General features: G+C 38.7%; 1 protein-coding gene across 2 annotated transcripts in view; it reads right to left on the bottom strand.

The window, feature by feature from the left end:
- Window positions 1-19,803, bottom strand: part of PRKDC (protein kinase, DNA-activated, catalytic subunit) — a gene marked incomplete at its 5' end in the record, with an annotated part of 84,477 nt that overhangs the window by 18,557 nt on the left and 46,117 nt on the right. For both annotated transcript variants that reach the window (XR_014183257.1, XM_082044771.1), the window contains 15 exons: window positions 966-1,156; window positions 1,244-1,418; window positions 2,519-2,708; window positions 5,205-5,316; window positions 6,004-6,112; window positions 6,724-6,948; window positions 7,463-7,651; window positions 8,247-8,385; window positions 8,824-9,032; window positions 13,012-13,191; window positions 14,332-14,463; window positions 16,398-16,510; window positions 17,788-18,003; window positions 18,364-18,553; window positions 19,109-19,319. Coding sequence is in view for 1 of the 2 variants with exons in the window: in XM_082044771.1 (XP_081900897.1) it covers window positions 966-1,156; window positions 1,244-1,418; window positions 2,519-2,708; window positions 5,205-5,316; window positions 6,004-6,112; window positions 6,724-6,948; window positions 7,463-7,651; window positions 8,247-8,385; window positions 8,824-9,032; window positions 13,012-13,191; window positions 14,332-14,463; window positions 16,398-16,510; window positions 17,788-18,003; window positions 18,364-18,553; window positions 19,109-19,319 (2,581 nt within the window). The remainder of the gene's footprint in view (window positions 1-965; window positions 1,157-1,243; window positions 1,419-2,518; window positions 2,709-5,204; window positions 5,317-6,003; window positions 6,113-6,723; window positions 6,949-7,462; window positions 7,652-8,246; window positions 8,386-8,823; window positions 9,033-13,011; window positions 13,192-14,331; window positions 14,464-16,397; window positions 16,511-17,787; window positions 18,004-18,363; window positions 18,554-19,108; window positions 19,320-19,803) is intronic.

Here is a 19,803-nt window from a genome sequence, read left to right as displayed (position 1 = left end):
TTTACATTTCAGGTAGGTACAGAGGAAACTACCAGTGTCAGAGTACTGCTTAGTATTAAGCTAAAATCCTTAATCTTATAGAAATATCTGGTTTCCCAATCTGACTTATCTGACACAGAAGAGCTTTTATGCTTATCTTTCAGATTTCCTTAAGAAGAATGCTTTTCATAATTACATAATAAATGAAGCTTAAGCTTTTGCTCAAGCTTCTACACACAGGAAAATTTAAAATATTTTTTTTTGCAGCAATCTCTTCTTTATCTGCTTTTCTTTAAAAACCATAATGCCACAGATTAAGAACAACTTTTTACTGTATATTGATATGGTTTATATATAAGGATCTTCATGGTAGCTTTAGAAATTAACAGAAATAAGTCAGCAGTGGTACTTCAAATTCTTAATCAATTTGACAGACAAGAGGTCAGTGTCACAGCATCTGAGAAAATTGACAAAACATGCAATTTCAAAGATGACCAGTATATGCTCTGTCTTAAAAAACCCTCTCCTCTCTGTCACTAAAATTATTTAGATAAAATGTGTATCAGTACCATAAAGACCACTTTATGAAATAAAATATATTGACAGCATGAAGAAGGTCAGAAATGCCCAACTGAAATAAAGTCATTCTTTGAGGATGGTGTTCCCAAGCCCTGCCTTGCACGCAGGTGCTATGACTGTCTTTCCCCTCCACAGAAAATGCAGGAACACAGAAACAAAAGAGCACTCTCCCAAATAAAAAGGCTACAGTGGTGCAGAACTCTAGGAGAGCAGAAACCAGACAAAACAGCAACCACAGCATTTTGTTGCTGGTGGTGTTTTTTCCTCCCCTAGCTGGTGTTCCCGGACAAATCACTGCTAAAAGCAGATGGGTTTCACATTCTCTGTATAAATCCATACCCACCACTACCTACGTAAGTACTGAGTACAATACTGACATACCTAAAAGTTTTTCCCCTCTCATTTACCTTTTCAGGACTCTCAAGACTTTCTCCTGATATGACAGATATTTTTCCAGCTTTTTCTTCCCCAATTTCCTTAAGACATCTTGGATCCTGACTAAGAGCATTGGCCATGATGTGGTATGTAGTACCCAGAAGAAGATTCTGGTTTCGGGAGGCCATTATATTCTTGCTAACATAGTCAGATTTGGTATCTTCTGTTGGAATTCAAAAACAAAGTTGGTAATTCGACAACAAAGCAGCTTTGTATAATAAACAAGGTGAAGCAAAGAGAAGGCTGTTACCAAGCAGGGAGATGGTTTTTAACACCGAGAGTACGCGTTCAGGACAGCTCTGGTTCCAGCTGCAACTATGCACAAAGCGGCAATAAGCGTGATTCCACCTCACCAGCCAGTCTTCTCTCGTTTTGGTGTCTTTGCGCAGGTCTTTCAGAAGCTTCTTGGCAACTGAGAAGCTGTTCTGTATCCAGATTAAGACAGAATTTTCAGATAATATAGCTGATGAGGAAATAAAAACCCTTCTACAACCAAATTAAGGGATGAGAGGATTTAGGTAACATAAGTAAAGCTATAATAAGATAGAGGTCCACTTCTCATCAGGTCTCATATTCAAAACCAAAGGAGAAATATGAAAAAAAATGTTGGACAAACTGAAGAAATTAAAATAATTCTTTCTGCGTGACTAAATAGGCATAAAGCGTTCTGTAGTACAAACACATATGAGAAATGTAACTTGGTTTATAATACCATTACACAAATCACTTATGTTGGTGCTTTGACGAAAAGTTTCATATAAGTTACATTAAAGGAAATCTTATTTTTAATTTACTATATGTATTCTATACAGAAATAATTTTATATTTGGTTATTACAGTGCTTAAAAAAACCCTCTGTCACTGATTGCAGATTTCTGCAACATGTCAGAAGATGAGACCTCAACTTAAATATTATTTTTCTTGTCTTAAGCTTGAAATACCAAAGGCCCATCAAAGAAAGCTGTTTCACTCATTTTAACAGCCATAACCAAAACAAAATTTCTAAGTCACTTAGCTTTAGTTCTTTATAGAAGTATTAACCTAACAGCATTAAGGAAGACCATAAAAAAACCCATTATCATAAGAAGTTTCATCATTTCTGACTAAACTAAATGATATTGATTCAATCTGAATTTGTTTTCTTGTACAGAAAAGATTATTTGTAAACAAGAAAGAATAATGTTTAGTTGCAAGCATCCCTTCCATTAAAGACTGAAGCACTTCAGATACTTTATTTATCTACCCTTTGGAGTGTCAGAAACCATCTGTGGATCAAAGGGGTTTTCAGGCACATTTCCAGTAATGACAACTCATCACCAAGTTTTTAATGAACCTTTATCCACATGTTTTCTTTCTCTGCAGAACTGAATTTCTTGAGCTTTTGAAATATCCGGGGCAGCAAGGGCAAAGAGAGACAAGCTCTGCCCTGGCAAAAAAGGTTCCTAAGACAACCTACAAGGCTTTTCCACCTGTAGTTTCTATGTATTTTCTCACAAAATTGGAAGCTATCAGACAGTACAGTCACCTGTTTCCTGGCACTTTCTAGCATCTTCATTTTCATGTTAAATTTGCAGCTTTTAATCATTGAGTAAATGTCTTCACCCTGTTGATCCACTTCCATTTGGTCACCAGCATCATATTCTTCATCCACCTCCATACTATCATTGGCCTGATCACAGAGAAGTTTCTCCTGCAGCTTGTCAAGAAAGAAACACCTGCACAACGACAACAGGAGTACAAATCACTCTAGTATGCATCCGAGGGAATAAACATTCAAACGTGTTGATCTGCGTGACACTACACAAAGCTAAGAAAAAATGGCAAGCTATAGTGATCACTTTTAGCAAGGGTTAAACATACTCCTTGAAGAGCCTAGGAAATCACAATCAGGGACTGGTGACTCTGAGAGCATTTCAGGATCTTGAATTGATGATATTAAGTATTAGAAAACATCCATAATAGAGTGGGATTTTTTGCTAGTTTCTTCTTTTAAAATCATAACTACAACCTCTATGTTCACCGAGCAATCACTTGCATTCCAACTTGACAGAAGTGCAAACAAACAGAAGTCTTGTTTATATAGTATAAGCACCAGGCTGTATTTTATGTTGACATGCAATTCAAATATATATGACACCAAGACAAGTAAACAGGTACTTTGAACTTTGTGTTGCAGAAAAGACCAGTGACCATACTCAACTTTTGAAAAAGAATTGCCATGAACCACTGCTAAATCCTTTTCATTCTACAACCAGTTCTACCTAATTTAATCGCATCCCTCATTATGTAGTCTGATATTCAATGCGGAGGACAGCATTGCAGTCTGGAGTAGAGCTTGATGCTAAACAAGGCACACCCTTCATCACCCATTTAAGATGAGATAAAGGTTGTCTATACACACATAGAAGTGTATATAGACCCGCCGACAGCCCTTCAAGTAATGAAGGTTATGAGAGTTCGTAAAGGACTAAGCTATGACATGTAATTCACATAATATTTAACTTCAATAAGCTCTTCTGTAACCACACTTTCCTGACACCCAGAGATAATAAAATAAATAACAGAGTACACTGGGTATCAGCAGAGTTGTTGAAGAAGTTATCACAGAATCACACAGATTCAGAGAATATCAGGGTTGGAAGGGACCTCAAAAGATCATCTAAGTCCAATCCACCTGCCGGAGCAGGAACACTTAGATGAGGCTACACAGGAATGTGTCCAGGTGGGTTTTGAATGTCTCCAGGGAAGGAGACTCCACAACCCCCCTGGGCAGCCTGTTCCAGTGTCCTGTCACCCTCACTGTGAAGAAGCTTCTTCTCATATTTAAACGGAACCTCCTGTGTTCCAGTTTATAACCACTGCCCCTTGTCCTATCATTGGTTGTCACTGAAGAGCCTGGCTCCATCCTCGTGATACTCACCCGTTATATATTTATAAACATTAATGAGGTCACCCCTCAGTCTCCTCTTCTCCAAGCTAAAGAGCCCCAGCTCCCTCAGCCTTTCCTCATAAGGGAGATGCTCCACTCCCTTAATCATCTTTGCTGCCCTGAGCTGGACTCTCTCCAGCAGTTCCCTGTCCTTCTTGAACCGAGGGGCCCAGAACTGGACACAATATTCCAGGTGTGGTCTTACCAGGGCAGCCACTCCTCCCAGCTTGGTGTCACCAGCAAACTTGCTGACAGTACACTCTATTCCCTCATCCAAGTCACTGATGAATATACTGAATAGTACTGGTCCCAGTACCGACCCTTGAGGCACTCCACTAGATACAGGCCTCCAACTGGACTCTGCCCCATTGACCACGACTCTCTGGCTTCTTTCCTTCAGCCAGTTCGCAGTTCACCTCACTACCCGATCGTACAGTCCACACTCTCTCAGTTTACTGTAAGGATGCTGTGGGAGACTGTATCAAATGCTTTACTCAAGTCAAGGTAGACCACATCCACTGCTCTGCCATCATCTATCCACCTCCTTATGTCCTCATAAAAGGCTATGAGGTTGGTGAAGCCATGTTGACTCCCCCAGGAAAGGAGAAAAAACTTCTAGATCTGCACTGGAAGAATGGATTGGGATGAAGATAGACACCACAGGGATGTCAGAAAACTTTCAAATTTGAAAAAGCATTCCAGCTTCATTACAGCTAATCCAAAGGAGTCTCCAGAGGACCTTTGATCTTTCTAGCAAGAGTGACACAGCAGAAGTCTCTAATTACAGCAGTAATCATTAACTTTCTTACCAACACATGAAACACTGATAGTAACTGGGCTGGGCTTCTTTCATATACTCCCTAATTTTAGAACTGCCTATGAAGGAGGTAAGTATTTTTTGTTCATAACAGACCAGCCATTTGGGTGGTTTCATTAAATTAAATGCAGCTGATCTACTCAGTTACAAGTCGATGTGTTTGAGGGCTGCCGAAGTGGGGTATTTGTGCCATGCATGTAGTCTCTGATGGAAGAAAATGCCTGAACTGAGATTTATGTTTCTATACCAAAATGTGGTTCATTCCCTCAACCTCCATTTGCTTTTCACTACACGTTAATCACACAAAAACCAGTTATACTGGATAAAGTTATTACAACAGATTAAAAAAAGAGTCATATGCTGGATCAACAACCTCCCATATGAAAACAAGCAGCATTAGAAAAAGCCCCTCTCAGAACTCAACAGGCAGACAGAACTAAAGCTAACCCAAGAATGTAATTTTACCGATTTGTAATGATATCATCCCAGATGTTCATAGGATCCATTTTAGCATCTGGATATCTGCTTGTCCAAATTCTGAGAAGTCTCTTAAGGGAAGCTTGTGAAGCTAAGTTACCTAGAAATCAATTAAGAATACTTTATGTGCATCTAAATCCAAACAGCTCAAAAAAGGCCTAAACTAAACACAGTCTAACATTCATACCACAAAACTGCAATAAAACAACCCACTTGCATTTCCAGGCTTGTATTAAATGCACTACTTGGTGATCGTATTGTTTTTGTTTATTGCTGAAACACAGGAGATTCAATAAGCACATCAGTGTCAACTGTCAGTGGGAATCACCAGTGGGTAGTACCTTTCTGTACAGGAATATGCAGGAATGTAGTGGAACTGTTAAGTAAATTCAATATATAATTCAATTTATGTGCATAAATTTGCATTTCTTGACTACGTCTCTAGCTATAAATTGTATATCACATCCATCTTTTAGCTCTGCTAACCACTATTTGCTACTGAAAGTTTAAAATTGTTACTTACATTTTTAAGAGAGATACTTAACTTTTATCACAATAGTTAGGCTAATAAAACTTTGCAATAGAACACAGAATTATCTCCAAGCCTATCTTATACAATTGCAATTGTTCTTACTATCAAGATGACAATAAGAAGTAATTTCAGACCTTTGCTCCTTCAAACAGTAGTTCAGTCGTCTAAGAGTAGACGCAGAAATTCAAAGTTCAGATAACCAGGATTATTAAACACAATGAAAGGAAAATTACTTAAGAAAAAAAAAATATTTACTTCTCTTAGTCATAAAATTGATGAAATCCTGTATTTCTGTCAAAGCCTGTACAGACTGCAGCTTCGTCATTCGACTTTGATATAACAAACTATCGATGCTGGAATAGCTCTGAAAAGAAAGGGAAAGAATGGAAGATTTCATATACAGAATTTACAGTATGGTTCCATTCAGTTCTTTACAAACTATTTATTTGATGCTGCTATATATTATGGTCTACAACACAACTTTATAAGTAATTTAATAATGTGTAGTCTGAGAGCACCTCTGCTTTGGACAACTATAGAGGCATATGCTAACTGCAATTTCTGTCCTAGGTTTTAGGACAGTCCTACAGTCTAACCAAAACTTGGTAACAGATGGAACTTGTAACCTCTCAAGTTAATACTCTCTTTTTGAGTTTGTTCTGGGGACAGGAGGCTTCTGAAAGGGTGAATGAAATAAAATTGCTATTAATCTGCACAAAAAACTACTCTGAAAAACTTCTAATAGATAAAATAGGCAAAATAAATTAAAACAGGAGGATGCACTCCACTGGTTTACTCAACCCTCATCATTGTACACAGTGAATTAGAATGAAGTTTTAGCATGTGATTTGAAAGCACCTAGATTTCATTGTATTTGGGCGTTTCTCTCAAGAGTATAATCTATCAGCAACAACAGTTTCATTGTTCCATGAGTTTATATAGAAAAATCAGACCAGAGATAGCAGAGACGGTTACCTGCATGAAGATCTGCATGCCATTGCTAATGTAATATTTGGCTCTGTCAAAATCATCTTGCAGGATGTAAAGGAGACTAAGCTCTTGGCTGTAATGCATTTCTATAATGGCTTTCTTCTGTTCTGTCTTCATTGCCTCATCAATAAAAGTTAACAAAGTCTGGTCATTTTCCCCATTGAGCAGCAACTTCAATTTACTGCGTATTATATAGGGTAGATATGTCTCCTGCAAGGTGAAAACAGTCTTTATTTCTAGGAATGGAATACTAGATGATCAATTTTTTATTATCAGTGGCAGACAAAATAAATATAAAAATATTTTGAACAGATTTCTTAAATAATCCCCTTCAGACAAACTTCAATTTGCTAACAAATCATAGCAGCCTTTTCTGATAGGCTGAAGAAGTTGTTAGCAAATTCTACCAGTTTCTAAACCAGTGGTTTGGTAACATTTAAAACATGAAACAAATAAAAGTGATAAAAGCAACAAAAACACTGCAAGAAGAGGATGACGAAGCTGGTCCTATATGATCAGCCATAGACTCAAGATAAAAACTAAACACCTCAAAACCAGCAGAAATTATTGCTTCAATTATATCTCAGACTCTCTGCTAATTTCCATGATAAAAGTAACCCAAATAACACAACTTGCAAATAATGCAAACCCACAATCACATAACTGTAGGACATCCCTGCAGAGGCAAAGACAGTAGAGTATCAAGGGACTGATTTCTAAAAACCTGAAAAAATGGATCACTCCACGTTTTGCTTAAGTCTGGAGGTTTTCCACTATCAATATTAATGGTAGCACAATGTTCCAGAGACTTCCACTCTGTGAGGTGGTCATAGCATTCCAGAGATGCAAGTTCCCAGAAGTCCTTCTCCACTTCTGCTGGCTCTCCGTCTTGCCAGTCTTCTTTAGAGAGTGCCTGGGGAATGAATTTGAGGGGGAAGAAGGTTCTCAGCTGGAATCTGGTACTAGTTTCAGTTTTCAGTCACCAGGAGCTTAACAATGATTCATTGTCTCATAAAAGTATCTATCCATTTACCAGAATGTGACAGCAACATTAAATGTAGATAATTCTGGATTGTCAGTATTTACATATAAATTCATTTCAGGTAGCCATCTTTAGTAAACCTGAATTTTTAAAGAGTAAAGACTTTAAAAGAAGGCTAAAAAGATCCTTCTTCATTTTAACCCACTCTAACTCAGATTTTCTGTTCCATGAACACACACACACACACACACACACAGTTTGCTCTCTTGGGGTGGTAGCACACCCATGGTGTTTTACTTGTCTGCCCAGCTGATCGCACGTGTGAAGCTTTGTAGCAAAGAGTAAAAAAATATCACACTGACTGCTGTTATGACTGGTCACCTGTTCCCACGTCTTTACAGACTGAACCATTGACCAAACAAAACACAAGAACATTTTCAACAATATGCTGCTTCTCAAAATGTTTAATTTTGGCTTTTTAGTTTCAAGTAATGAGATTTATGAAAAACTCTTGTTGTCATTTTACCTCATCATAATATTTAGCTGCTTCGGCATAATCACTCCTTGCTTCTGCCAACAACGCCTTCTGTGTGATTTCCTTAGTCCCAATCTTACCACTGAAAATGCCACGAAGGACATCGTAATCCCCAAGAGATCGGTACAGCCTAGTGAAATTGAAAAGGGAAATATTTTCATTGGTTGAACAGAGGTATAGCAATGCAAACATAAGCTATTTTTAGAAAGAATAATTTAATAAGCAGTAATACTACTGGCTTGTAATAGTACAAAAATATGAAGATCATAAACATATATTTAACTAGATAAACTTCATCTTGTGGGGTAATATCTGAGCAGTGGAAAGTCCTGCAGTTGAAAAGCTATGAACATGATGTTTTTCAGCAGTCTGACAGCATCATCAGGGTGCACAGCTGCTAAGTCTAACTACTCTAACTGAAATACAGTAATTAACCGTCAAGAAATTAAAAGCATATCTAATGCTGAAAGAGGCAAAGACTAAAAAAAAAAATCCCATAAACCATAAAGGCGGAGCTCTTCACAAGGCAAACCTAAACGGGAGAAAATTGTCTCAGCCAAGAACTTACTTAGCAAGTTCGATCCACCTGATGACATCTGGGGGAAGCTCTGTCCTGCCGCGCATCCGCTTGGACGCGGGCTCCTGAGCAGGGGACAGAGCCATCAGGGCACGTTCCAGGAGAAGGATGCCCACCGGCTGCTGTAAACTTGCCAGGCAGCTGGTGCTCACGTTAGCTGAATCCAGTTCTAGTAGCTCTCTGTGCTGGTAACTCATCTCCTATAAAATTAAACAAAGCTGGTATCTACTTGGGCTTAAATTATACTGAGAGTTACCTTCTAGAAATCACCTATTTGGTATCCCTTTTCTTACAACGCAAGCTTAGGCAAGAAGCTGCTAAATCTCCAGAAGCTCCCAGCTCTGGGAAAATGAATATTCTCCTTCTGTGCAGTTGCTCTTCAGATAGAGACCAGTAGAGAACAACGCTTCTACTTCGTCTGTCTCCAGGGTACAAAACAACTCTCAACAGAAACCCAGGGGGAGTCAGGGGGAGGCAGATGGATGAGATAGACACATTCACAGCCTCAGCCTTTCCTCCTGGTTGTTGGCAGCATGGTGCCTGCTACGCCACAGCTGCCTTTCCCTTCACCTACTGAGTGGTGCATTTCTGCTGTGAGCCAAAGGCACAACTAACCACGATGTCCTCTCTGAGCTGGAGACTACCTACCCACACACTTCACAGAATCACAGAATGTCAGGGATTAGAAGGGACCTGAAAAGATCATCTAGTCCAATCCCCCTGCCAGAGCAGGAACCCCTAGATGAGGTTACACAGGAAGGCATCCAGGTGGGTTTTGAATGTCTCCAGAGAAGGAGACTCCACAACCCCCCTGGGCAGCCTGTTCCAGTGTTCTGTCACCCTCACTGTGAAGAAGCTTCTTCTCATATTTAAATGGAACCTCCTGTATTCCAGTTTATACCCACTGCCCCTTGTCCTATCATTGGTTGTCACTGAAGAGCCTGGCTCCATCCTCGTGATACTCATCCGTTATATATTTATAAACATTAATGAGGTCACCCCTCAGTCTCCTCCAAGCTAAAGAGCCCCAGCTCCCTCAGCCTTTCTTCATAAGGAAGGTGCTCCACTCCCTTCATCATCTTTGTTGCCCTAAGCTGGACTCTCTCCAGCAGTTCCCTGTCCTTCTGGAACTGAGGGGCCCAGAACTGGACACAATATTGCAGATGTGGTCTCATCGGGGCAGAGTAGAGGGGGAGGAGAACCTCTCTTGATCTACTGACCACCACCTTTCTAATAGACCCCAGGATGCCACTGGCCTTCCTGGCCACAAGGACACAGTGCTGGCTCATGGTCACCTAACCCAATTTGAGTGCACCACAGCTTCCATTTTGACTCAGGCAATGCTGTAGTCATTTAGTCCTGCCTGACTTAAAGACATGACAAGATTTCTGGCAGGTCTTTATCATTTTTAACATCAGTCCAACTATAAAATAATATCTTTTTCAGAGATAAACATTCTTGTTTACTTGAAGGTTTTTTAAAATACTGAAACTATATCCCAACCACAGGCAAACATATCAAGAAAGTGGCAGACAAGTTTATTAAAGCCAGCGTCTTTTTGTCAACTAAGAACCTAAAGTTGCAATAGTATCTTAACCAAGCAGGAAGAAAAAAACCCCTACAACACAGAAAAGGGGTAATATAATTTTCATTACAAGAAACAGCACTGAGTCTTAGCATAAAACTTAAAGTTTGATTCTTGCCAACACTGTATGTTCAAGAATACTAAGTGGGGAAAAAAAAAAAAAATCAAAACAACAAAACAAAAAATGCTATCGGGAATTTTTAACAGGCCACTGAGAACAACCAAACTTCACTTCTATGATAAACGACAACCACCACAAAAACTACAGAATAGACATTTGGCATAAGCAAACTCATTAAACAATTTGTATAGTTGAGACTCTCACACCAATAAATTTGTACTCACTTCTTGTAGCTTCCTGAGTTACAGACCAGGTGGATCCCAATGAGGATTGCCTGCTATTCAGGCAATTTCAACTAGCAGTTTCTATCAAAACTGCGCATGTGCCCCAGACACTCCTGTGCAGGGGCACACACTCCTTGGCTGACAACTTTTTGGAGTTATGTCAGGGATGCAGTGACAACTGCATAATATAAAAACCTAAGAACAGCTTTGCTAAGGCAAGACCAAAAGCCTTTTCTCAGAGATGCCTAGTATTTTCTTTTTTAGGCTGTGTAAATACAACACTATATCCATAGAATGAATACCCTCCCAAACTCACAATTTACTGACATCGTCCCACATCAAAGGAGATATCTTTCTATTTAGTGCACTCTGGTGATGATTTGATCACTTATCTTCTCAAAAGCAGAGGGAACGTTCCTTGCTCTGGATTGCAATGTTTTCTGTCTTTATTTGCACCACATGTTCAAAGATTAGGACAAAAGGCATCCAAGCTGGCCTGACAGCTAAAATATTTATTAGGTGATTGTATGTACTTCAGAGGCCAGGTATCTCTATGGAGTCTACGTAAACTATTGTCAAGAGGTTAACTTCTTTCTTAGTATTTCAGCTGGTTTTTGATCTGTCCTGAAAGCCAACCCCAGAGCCTCATAGTCAATTTTAAGGTTATACCTGTAGACAAAACCAGCTCTTTTTGTCACCAAGTTACTCTCCTGATGGTACTTGAACCTGTAGAAGAGTACAAAGTCCAATAACCTGAAGGAAATGGCAGTGAAGCAGGAAGCCCTTCTGAAACAAGCCAATATTTACGATACTGTTGGCATACGGGAAACAGCAGCTCTATTTCCAAATGGCCACGCTGTTAGGACAGCTTTCATGAGCCAGATGACAGCCTCGGAACTGTGTGTTCTCCCTCTCTCAGCTCTCTCTCCTGGTCAATGTGAGCTCTGCTCCCTCTTGGGGAGAAGACTTCCTCTCACTGCTGTGCAGGATGCTCAAATACCCAGGCTGCGGCTTGCCTTCCTGCTGCTGGTCTCTCATTAGTGAATGGGCATAGCAACAAGACGCTCTTATTGCTCCTACAAAATCCATTATTTTTGACTAATTTGAACTTACCTGGCTTTTGAGTCTTTGTTTTACACCTATTCAGAAAGAAAAATTAGCCTGCCACAAATGTTACTAATAGGGTCTAACGAATAGCATAATTGAACACAAATAATAATACTAAGACAGAGAACCAACAAACGCAATGTCAAGAGGGAATATTAACAGACAGCTATTGTGAGATGCTGGCTCAAAAAATATAAAGACAGCCCAGAAAAATCCCCATAGCATTTGACCTTTTATGCAGCTGCACAGAAAAAAAGTAAACAAGAAATTACATTTTTTCAGATGTGTAAATAGAAGTACTAAGCAGCAAAATTTGTCACTGTTTAAAAAGCTAGTCCAAACTAGACATTTATCCTCTATTACGAATGATACTTACCATAACAGAGTATTTAAATTTCCATAAAGAAAAAACATTACCTTCCACTCAAAAAAAAATTGTTTTGAGAGCTACAAATCAGATGCAACATTAAGATCAACACAGTTGACAAGAAACATTAAATACAGTGGCAATTAGTATATAATAGGTGCTTGGACAAGTTTTTTTAATCCCCCCCAAAATCAGGGTAAAGGATGAAATTCACAATCCATTCCAGGTCAGTATATTCTTGTAGCAGAAAGGCTTGTGTTTCCTTTCCAGTGAAATGGTTGTGGTGCACCCACTCACCCTTCTGGGGTAGGGAGTCCTGCCCTCATTACTAAAAGTCCCCAGACAACTACTTCAGGGGACTAATTTGAAAAAATAAATCAGAGTTGCTGACAACAAACAGTCTGACAGCTACTGATATCCTTGAGACATCAAAGTGTTCCTCAGTAAGCACTTCCCAGAACCAGTAAGATAAGCACAAGACACCGAAGTAACCTTTTCAATAGATCTTGTGGCTGTCTTTTAAAATCAACTCTATTCTTGTTATTGATGCATTAAACTCTACAGATCAAAAATTGTAGAAACATTGAAAAAACACAGTTTGGAGGCTTGAATTACCTTGTTCAAAGAGTCACTTGAAACAACCACTGGGTTAACAATTCTCTTTCCATCTGCGTCTACATTTCAGTGAGAGTATTTAACCTTCACTACCACTGGGTTTATCACACATTCAAATACATTATATTCAGCTACTTCCATACCACGTAGCAGGATTTACCTGGATGCATGCAATGAACGGTGGGAAGTAAGACTGGCTCATACTCAGGAAATTATTGAAATCATTCAGCAGCTTCTGGACGACAGATGTTTTCTCAGAAGGAGACTTAGATTTTTCTACCTCATGAAAAATTCCAGCAAACAAACTGCTGAAAAGCTGCTTGGCAAACGTTGGATCTTTCTGTAAATTACAACAAAAGCAATAAGGCCACTAAATTTTGCTGTGACACAATAAACTAATAAATAAAATTAAGAGATACGATCCACCCTGTACCTAATCCCTTTGTGGAAACTCTTAGGGAGTGGAGTAATTAGCCTGGCATGTACCACACCTATGCCAGGAGTTACAGTACTATGCATTCAAATCCCATCTTAATTCTTCTACATAAAGAAACTCCGAGACAATGTATGTTGCAGGCCAGAGAGTTGGTGGAGAGGATGGAATTTACAATTTTCACAAATTCATGATTGCTGTTACAAGAAGCAGAAACCCAACATCATCTTACAAACACCACTGCCAGTGAAGAGGGTTTCACGAAATACCAGAAGACATCAATGCATGAGGAAACCTGGACCTAACACTGAGGGAGCCAACAAAGCAAGAGTTCTGAGATTTAAAGTCATTTTCTCAACCCAGAAACACATCTGTATGTGTAACACAGTCCTATGCCTCCTGGTCTATCATGGGACTGCAGTTTGGTCTAACTCAATCTAATGCTACTCAGACAACCCGTGCTTGTGCCACTTCCTCCCTTTACACAGAGATAAGGGACCATCAAAAGAAATTAAATACAAAGGTAATCAGGAACACTGTGACTTCCCCAACTCTGTAAAATGGGATAAGGTTTAGCCTACAGTTTCTGCCATTCTCAGGTAGGAAAAGGAATATTGGATCAGCTTTACTGAGTAGTCCAAATCCAGCCTTAGTAACTTCATTTGTATTTTCACAACTCCACTAGAGCCATATAAAAGGAGGAAAATGTCTGTTTTATTGCTGTACAGTGAGACATCCTTTGCAGTAATGTCTGTAAAGATCACCACCATCTGTTTCTCAAGCAGAGGAACCCAGAGGCAATAGACAACAGCTCATGTCCCAGGTCCTCTGTGATCAACTCAACTGTTCAAGCGAGGCAAGCTACACAGTATCTTCTCTCATCACCGCACCAGCCCAGGGGTAGGAGAAATGCTCCCTCAAAACTCTTTAAAAGACTCTTTAAATGCATGTCACAGTGGTTGACTACAAAACAACAAATTAATTTTGAAAGCAGCTGCCCTGTAAGAACTGAAGGCTTCACAAACGACCTTTGAAAAGCAGACAGACCTGGGCAAGGCCCTGCAGAGGGGCAATGAGGCTGCGGTATTCAATCTGGATGTCAGGAAGGTCTCCTACTCGGTAACGTCTGTACAAAGTAACCTGGGCATCATACTTCATCTTCAGCTCAGATTTCATCTCCTGAAATGCATTGATCATGTTAAAAAAATAATCATATTACTTAGAAAGAGCTGTATCTAGATAAGACAAAATAAGCAAGAGAATTTCTGAAGTGTTTTATAAACTTCTGCTGTGCTTATTAAACAAATACACTTTATAGAAAGCTGTAATACAGTTAAACTCAAAATTATCTTGGTAAATTAAAACTCCAAAGTCTTGTTCAGACTACTTCAGCCATTAACTTTTAATGTTAATGTCCTCTAGTTCCTGCTTCCATACCAATAATATTTAAGTCACTTTTAAATAGAATGATTATGATTGACAGCTAGTGGTGTGCTACAGTTTAGTAAGTCACAGCCTGCCAGCTGAGCCACAGTTGTCCATTATATGATGGTTTTCAGCCTGGTCCAGGCGCAAAGTAAAATAACATTGCTAAAGCTAGTCTGTTTTATTTAACACAATGGGATGGAGAAGGGAAGGAAGAAGGATGAATCTGGTAGAACTGATTCCTAACAATATGTAAACCAAACCACAACAAAACTGTTGTAAACTGCAGTTGCTAAATAGCTGCTCTGCCTTTTGCTGAGGCTTAAAGAAATACAATTAAATCAAACAAGAGCTACTACCAGATACAGACAAAAATATCTCTCTTCCTCTGCATTTCTTCCTTTTCTTAGCACTGATACGCTATAAGGAAAACAGCAGCAAATTTAGAGGCTGGGATTTTATTTTTAACTACTGCCATTACCAGTTAAACCAGCAGACAATGGGTGGATACATACACTGTCAGAATGACAGAGGGAAAGAGAAGAAAGCTTGAGGATTTTTTTTATCTTCTGTAAACCCTTCGTAATTTTGCTGTTTGAGCCATTTTTTTTTTCTACACAACTTCAAAGGGATGATTTTCAAAAACCTTTCAAGACAAATATGCTGGGAGAAATCAGGACTTTGCTAAAGCTATTTCCAAACACATTCTTACTCAGGACCTACTTTTTCCTGTTTTGCCTGCTCAGGTATGCTATTAATGCAACCCACTGAGTTCATTTCATGTGTGTTTACGTGCAACAGATCTCTTGAAAGGTATGAGAGGTCCTGACACCATTCATAGCCTTCTCTGGTCTTTTATTGTGGAATATCACAGGGTTTTTTGTTGGTTGTATTTTGGACTGTCATACAGAACACATTTACAGGTTCTCTCTTGGAGGGTGGGAGGAAATGGTAGCTTTCGCCTGCAAGTAAATATAAATTGGCTAAAATAGGTGTTTGTGTGGTTCTTTCAGACATAAGTTCTGTTTACACAGTTGTCTGCAGCTGTGAAGAATTATAAGAGTGTCTCAGACTGGTAGCTATCAGTCCTGGGTTCCTTTGCTCTTGTTCTAAACGCTATCATTTCTGGATGATAATTTATGTTATTTTTAGTAACATGAACTTCAGAAATACTGTTACAGAGCTTAAAAATACTTAAACTCATTGTAAGTACATAACACAACCAGGAAACCCACCATAGCCTTGATAAACACACAAATGATTGTTACTGACATTCCTTCAAGTTAAAAGTACACAACAGTTCTGTTTAGTCCATCAGCTGTATCACATTTTTGAGTTCACCTTCAGACACTGGATAATGTTCTCCAACTATTTCTGCAGCGTACTGTAGCTTCAAGGCTCCTAGTTTCCAGGATGACACCAGTAAAGAGCCTCCAATAGCTGTTACAGATTCCAGCACAAAAACTCATTTCATATACACCAAGTGGTAGACTGGAAGGGTTATCACCCAGCTCTTTCCTCACTCTTGAGAGTTAGCATGATCTCCAAATAAAACCTCCTAAAGCTCTTAAAGTAGCAACCAGTATCTTATATCTACCCTTTCTTCACAAAGTCACTTCTACAGATGAAGTACAAGACTGCAAATGGCATTAGGACTTCAGGTTTTAAACTTAGTTGGATTGACAAACCTGTTCTCTTTTCTGTTCAGCCACACCTTTTCTAGCATAAATCAGGCTGAGTTTCTCTTTGTCCTTCAAGAAACGCCTCCGCAGTCTTAGAATTTCTGCTCGTTCTTCTATACCTAGGGAACATATGATCATGGTCAATGCTTTTCCTTTCTCAAGTAAACTTCCAATTTAAGCATCATATAATGACAAACATCATCTTTGTATTTACTAGCTCACCAGCTAGTCTCCTAAGTTGCATTTTCAACAGGTTAATGCAAGGCCTTTCAACAAGATAGCAAATTAAAACAAATTAAGTTGTTGTTAAGAGTTCATAAGCAATTATATAAAAATTTTAAGCATATGGATGCGGTATGAGGGTCAAATCATTATGCTGGGAAAAGCACTAAAATTCATGAACAAATTTGCCCCGTATGACAGATTTATTTTAAGCTCTCAAAGGCAAGTATGGCATCTGCACAATGCTCCATAAAGTATATAGCTCCCTGCACAGACAGAGTGCTAAATATATTCAAAGATTGGGTAATAATAATAATAATAATAATATAGTGCTGTATTTTTCAAGTTCCTATTACAGAACTGTCACTGGATCAACCCCTGCTCAGGACAGCCATGGAGAAAGGCCACTTTATAGGCCGTTCACTTCAGTCCATTTCCTAGGAAAGAACAGTGACCAAACAAAATCACACCACTACAACCGGTAGAAGACCAGGGACTGACTGGAAGGTGAACTTTCTCTTTCTATAGTTCAGCATGGTCAATTCAAAAAGTGCCATGAAACACCTCTCAGGTATTGAAAAGGTCAATTTTTTTATATCTCTGTGCCTGAACTCCTACTGTCATTCTTCCAGTCAAAATTTTAATGACCAGGTAGGCAACAGTGAAACTGGGAGGAAATGGGGAGAAGCAGCCTAAGCCACTCCAGAACAGTACTGATATTTTTCAGTTATCAACTGGGTGGATGAAGGAGCATTCTCAGAAAACAGCAGGTAGTTCCAATACCAGAGTGCAATCTGTTGCACATTGTGTCAGCACAGCTGAAATGGTTCAGAAAAAATATTTGTAAAGAGATCTCTTCTTTAAAGAGATAAGCAGTTACATATAAAACAGAAGGAACAGAATTGTCTAACATTCATGCTACAGTCGCCTTAGGGAGAGGTAGGAATGCAAAGATCACACCAGCTGGTTTCTTATCTAGTCAGTTATTTCGTCTAGCAACATCTAGTTTTGAAATTCCTAGCAAAATTGTAGCTTTTTGCCACATTCCTGGAAACAAAATCTCTTCAAGTTGAACCTCAATTAGAATGTCTCAAAGATAATGGACTGCCAAATAACTAATGAAGATGGTCTATAATAATGTTTCTATAGAAATTGCATAATGAGGCCTGCAAACCTTCAGTTTTGCTGTCCACCTCATCTCCAGGCAAACCCAGCCTTTTTTTCCCAAAATCTGGCCCCACTGGTTTAAAGGCTGCTTGTTGAAATTTTTCACTCCGTTTCTTAACTAACAGCATGGATGAAGATATGGATTCGGAGGATGAAGGAACTGTATACTCCGTCAAGGTGTCAATGCTGCTTCCAGTCATCCAATTAAAAGAACTTCTACCACCTGTAAAAAAAAAAATAAATCGTAAAAAAGCTGTAACACATTTAAATATAAACTGAGTGAAAACGTCTACAAAGAAGGTCATTTTCTTCCCTCAAAAATACAATTCCCAGTGTTTATGGGCAGACCAGATTTCAAGCTGTTGGGTAAGAAACTTCTTTCACGTTAGGTAGAACATAAAATATATATGAGACTAATAAAAATGTGAGTGGATGCTTTGTTCCCATAAAAAAGCCCTTGAAAACAAAACATTAAAAGCATTTACACTTTCGCACTTAAAATCCATAAGCAACAGGAATAAAGAGATTGAAATAATTCCTGTAGCTAAGCAGAAAATTTCAGAAAACACTGGTCTGGACTTACTGACATGCTGTGTAGGTGTAAATTCATATTGCCGTTGGGTCGCCCTCACTCGACCACCGACTGACCCAGAAGCAGAAAGAGACCTTTCTTGTGATAAATTCCTGTGGATGCTCTGAGAAGCCTGAGTCTCCACAAACATAGGTGTGAGTATGGTACTTCGATAACGCCAGCTGGAATCAATTACAAAGTCCTGGGAATACAAGAAGATTTTAATAAGAACAGTAAGAATGGAGGCTTTTTGCATTCCTTAAGACAGGATAGCAGACATTAAAGTACAGAATTTAAAATATCATCCCACATACAGGGGCAGAACTTGACTATAAAAAAAATGAACACAAAAGTTCTCCATAGTTCAATAAGTTCACTAATTTGGACTGGTCAACTGAGGATTGATTTATAGCTCTTGTACTAATATTCCTGTTTCTTCACAATTTTTCTCCACCTTACGGTGCTTCTCTCCATTACCCTCTTTTTTAAGTATTTCATTACACATCAACTCTACTTGGTATATATAATTACTTTAATTAAAATTTTATTTTTTGAAAAGAAAGCAATATTATTGCCCCCCACAAAATCAAACTTCTGATACTGTGCGTAATGCATGACTGCTATGGCTATTAACTATGGAGTACAAAACACACTTCCAGAAAACTCCTTCACTATGTCATTCTTGTCCAAGTGGTAACTACACTAAGGACTGGAATTTGTCACACGGACGCACACAAGACAACACACGATAATTCACCTGAAACTTGCATTCAGACAGTGGATGCTCAAATATTTTTCTGGAATAATCCGGGCTCTTGCTAGTCATTTCAAGCAGAAAATTCGTGATTAGACTTAAGTACTGTGTTTCAATTTTGGTGGAATATAAAGAATTTAACAACGCCAGCATGCGATCAGGAATATTTGCAGGTAACCTTGTCTCATAACTCCAAAAATTCCTAACAATTAATCTGTAAAGGCAAAGAATAAATTTATTCTTAGTTATCTGCAAGCAGAAAACACAACACTATCAAAAAGGTCAATTAAAAAGAAACAAACAAAAAACAAAAAAAACCCCCACCACAGTAAGATTGTAACACCTTCAACTAACCCTTTAATGTCATGGATCTTCAACTGAATGATAAAAACTTCCTCATTCATCTACCATGCTCTCTGCCATTTACCTGATACTAAAGGTTTACTCTGAAAAAAATATTTCCATTAGGTTGTTTTCCTCTTGAAAAGTGCTAGGGGTGGATAAGCACAGGGAACTCCTATTCTATCTTCTGCTTCACCAAAAACATTTTAAAAATCCAATATCTAATCTATTTTTGTATGTCTGTGTATAGTGAAGGCTGCCTTGTTGTTAAAAGTGTCCAGAACATAAACGCAGAATTAGGTCTAAGATACTGTAACAACTTCTCCATGGCTCAGAAGTTTGTCCAGAAGTTCTGT

The sequence above is a fragment of the Streptopelia decaocto genome, assembly GCF_964273445.1.
Source record: "Streptopelia decaocto genome assembly, chromosome: 2".
Taxonomy (NCBI): domain Eukaryota; kingdom Metazoa; phylum Chordata; class Aves; order Columbiformes; family Columbidae; genus Streptopelia; species Streptopelia decaocto.
This window is presented reverse-complemented; position numbering and strand designations above follow the sequence as displayed.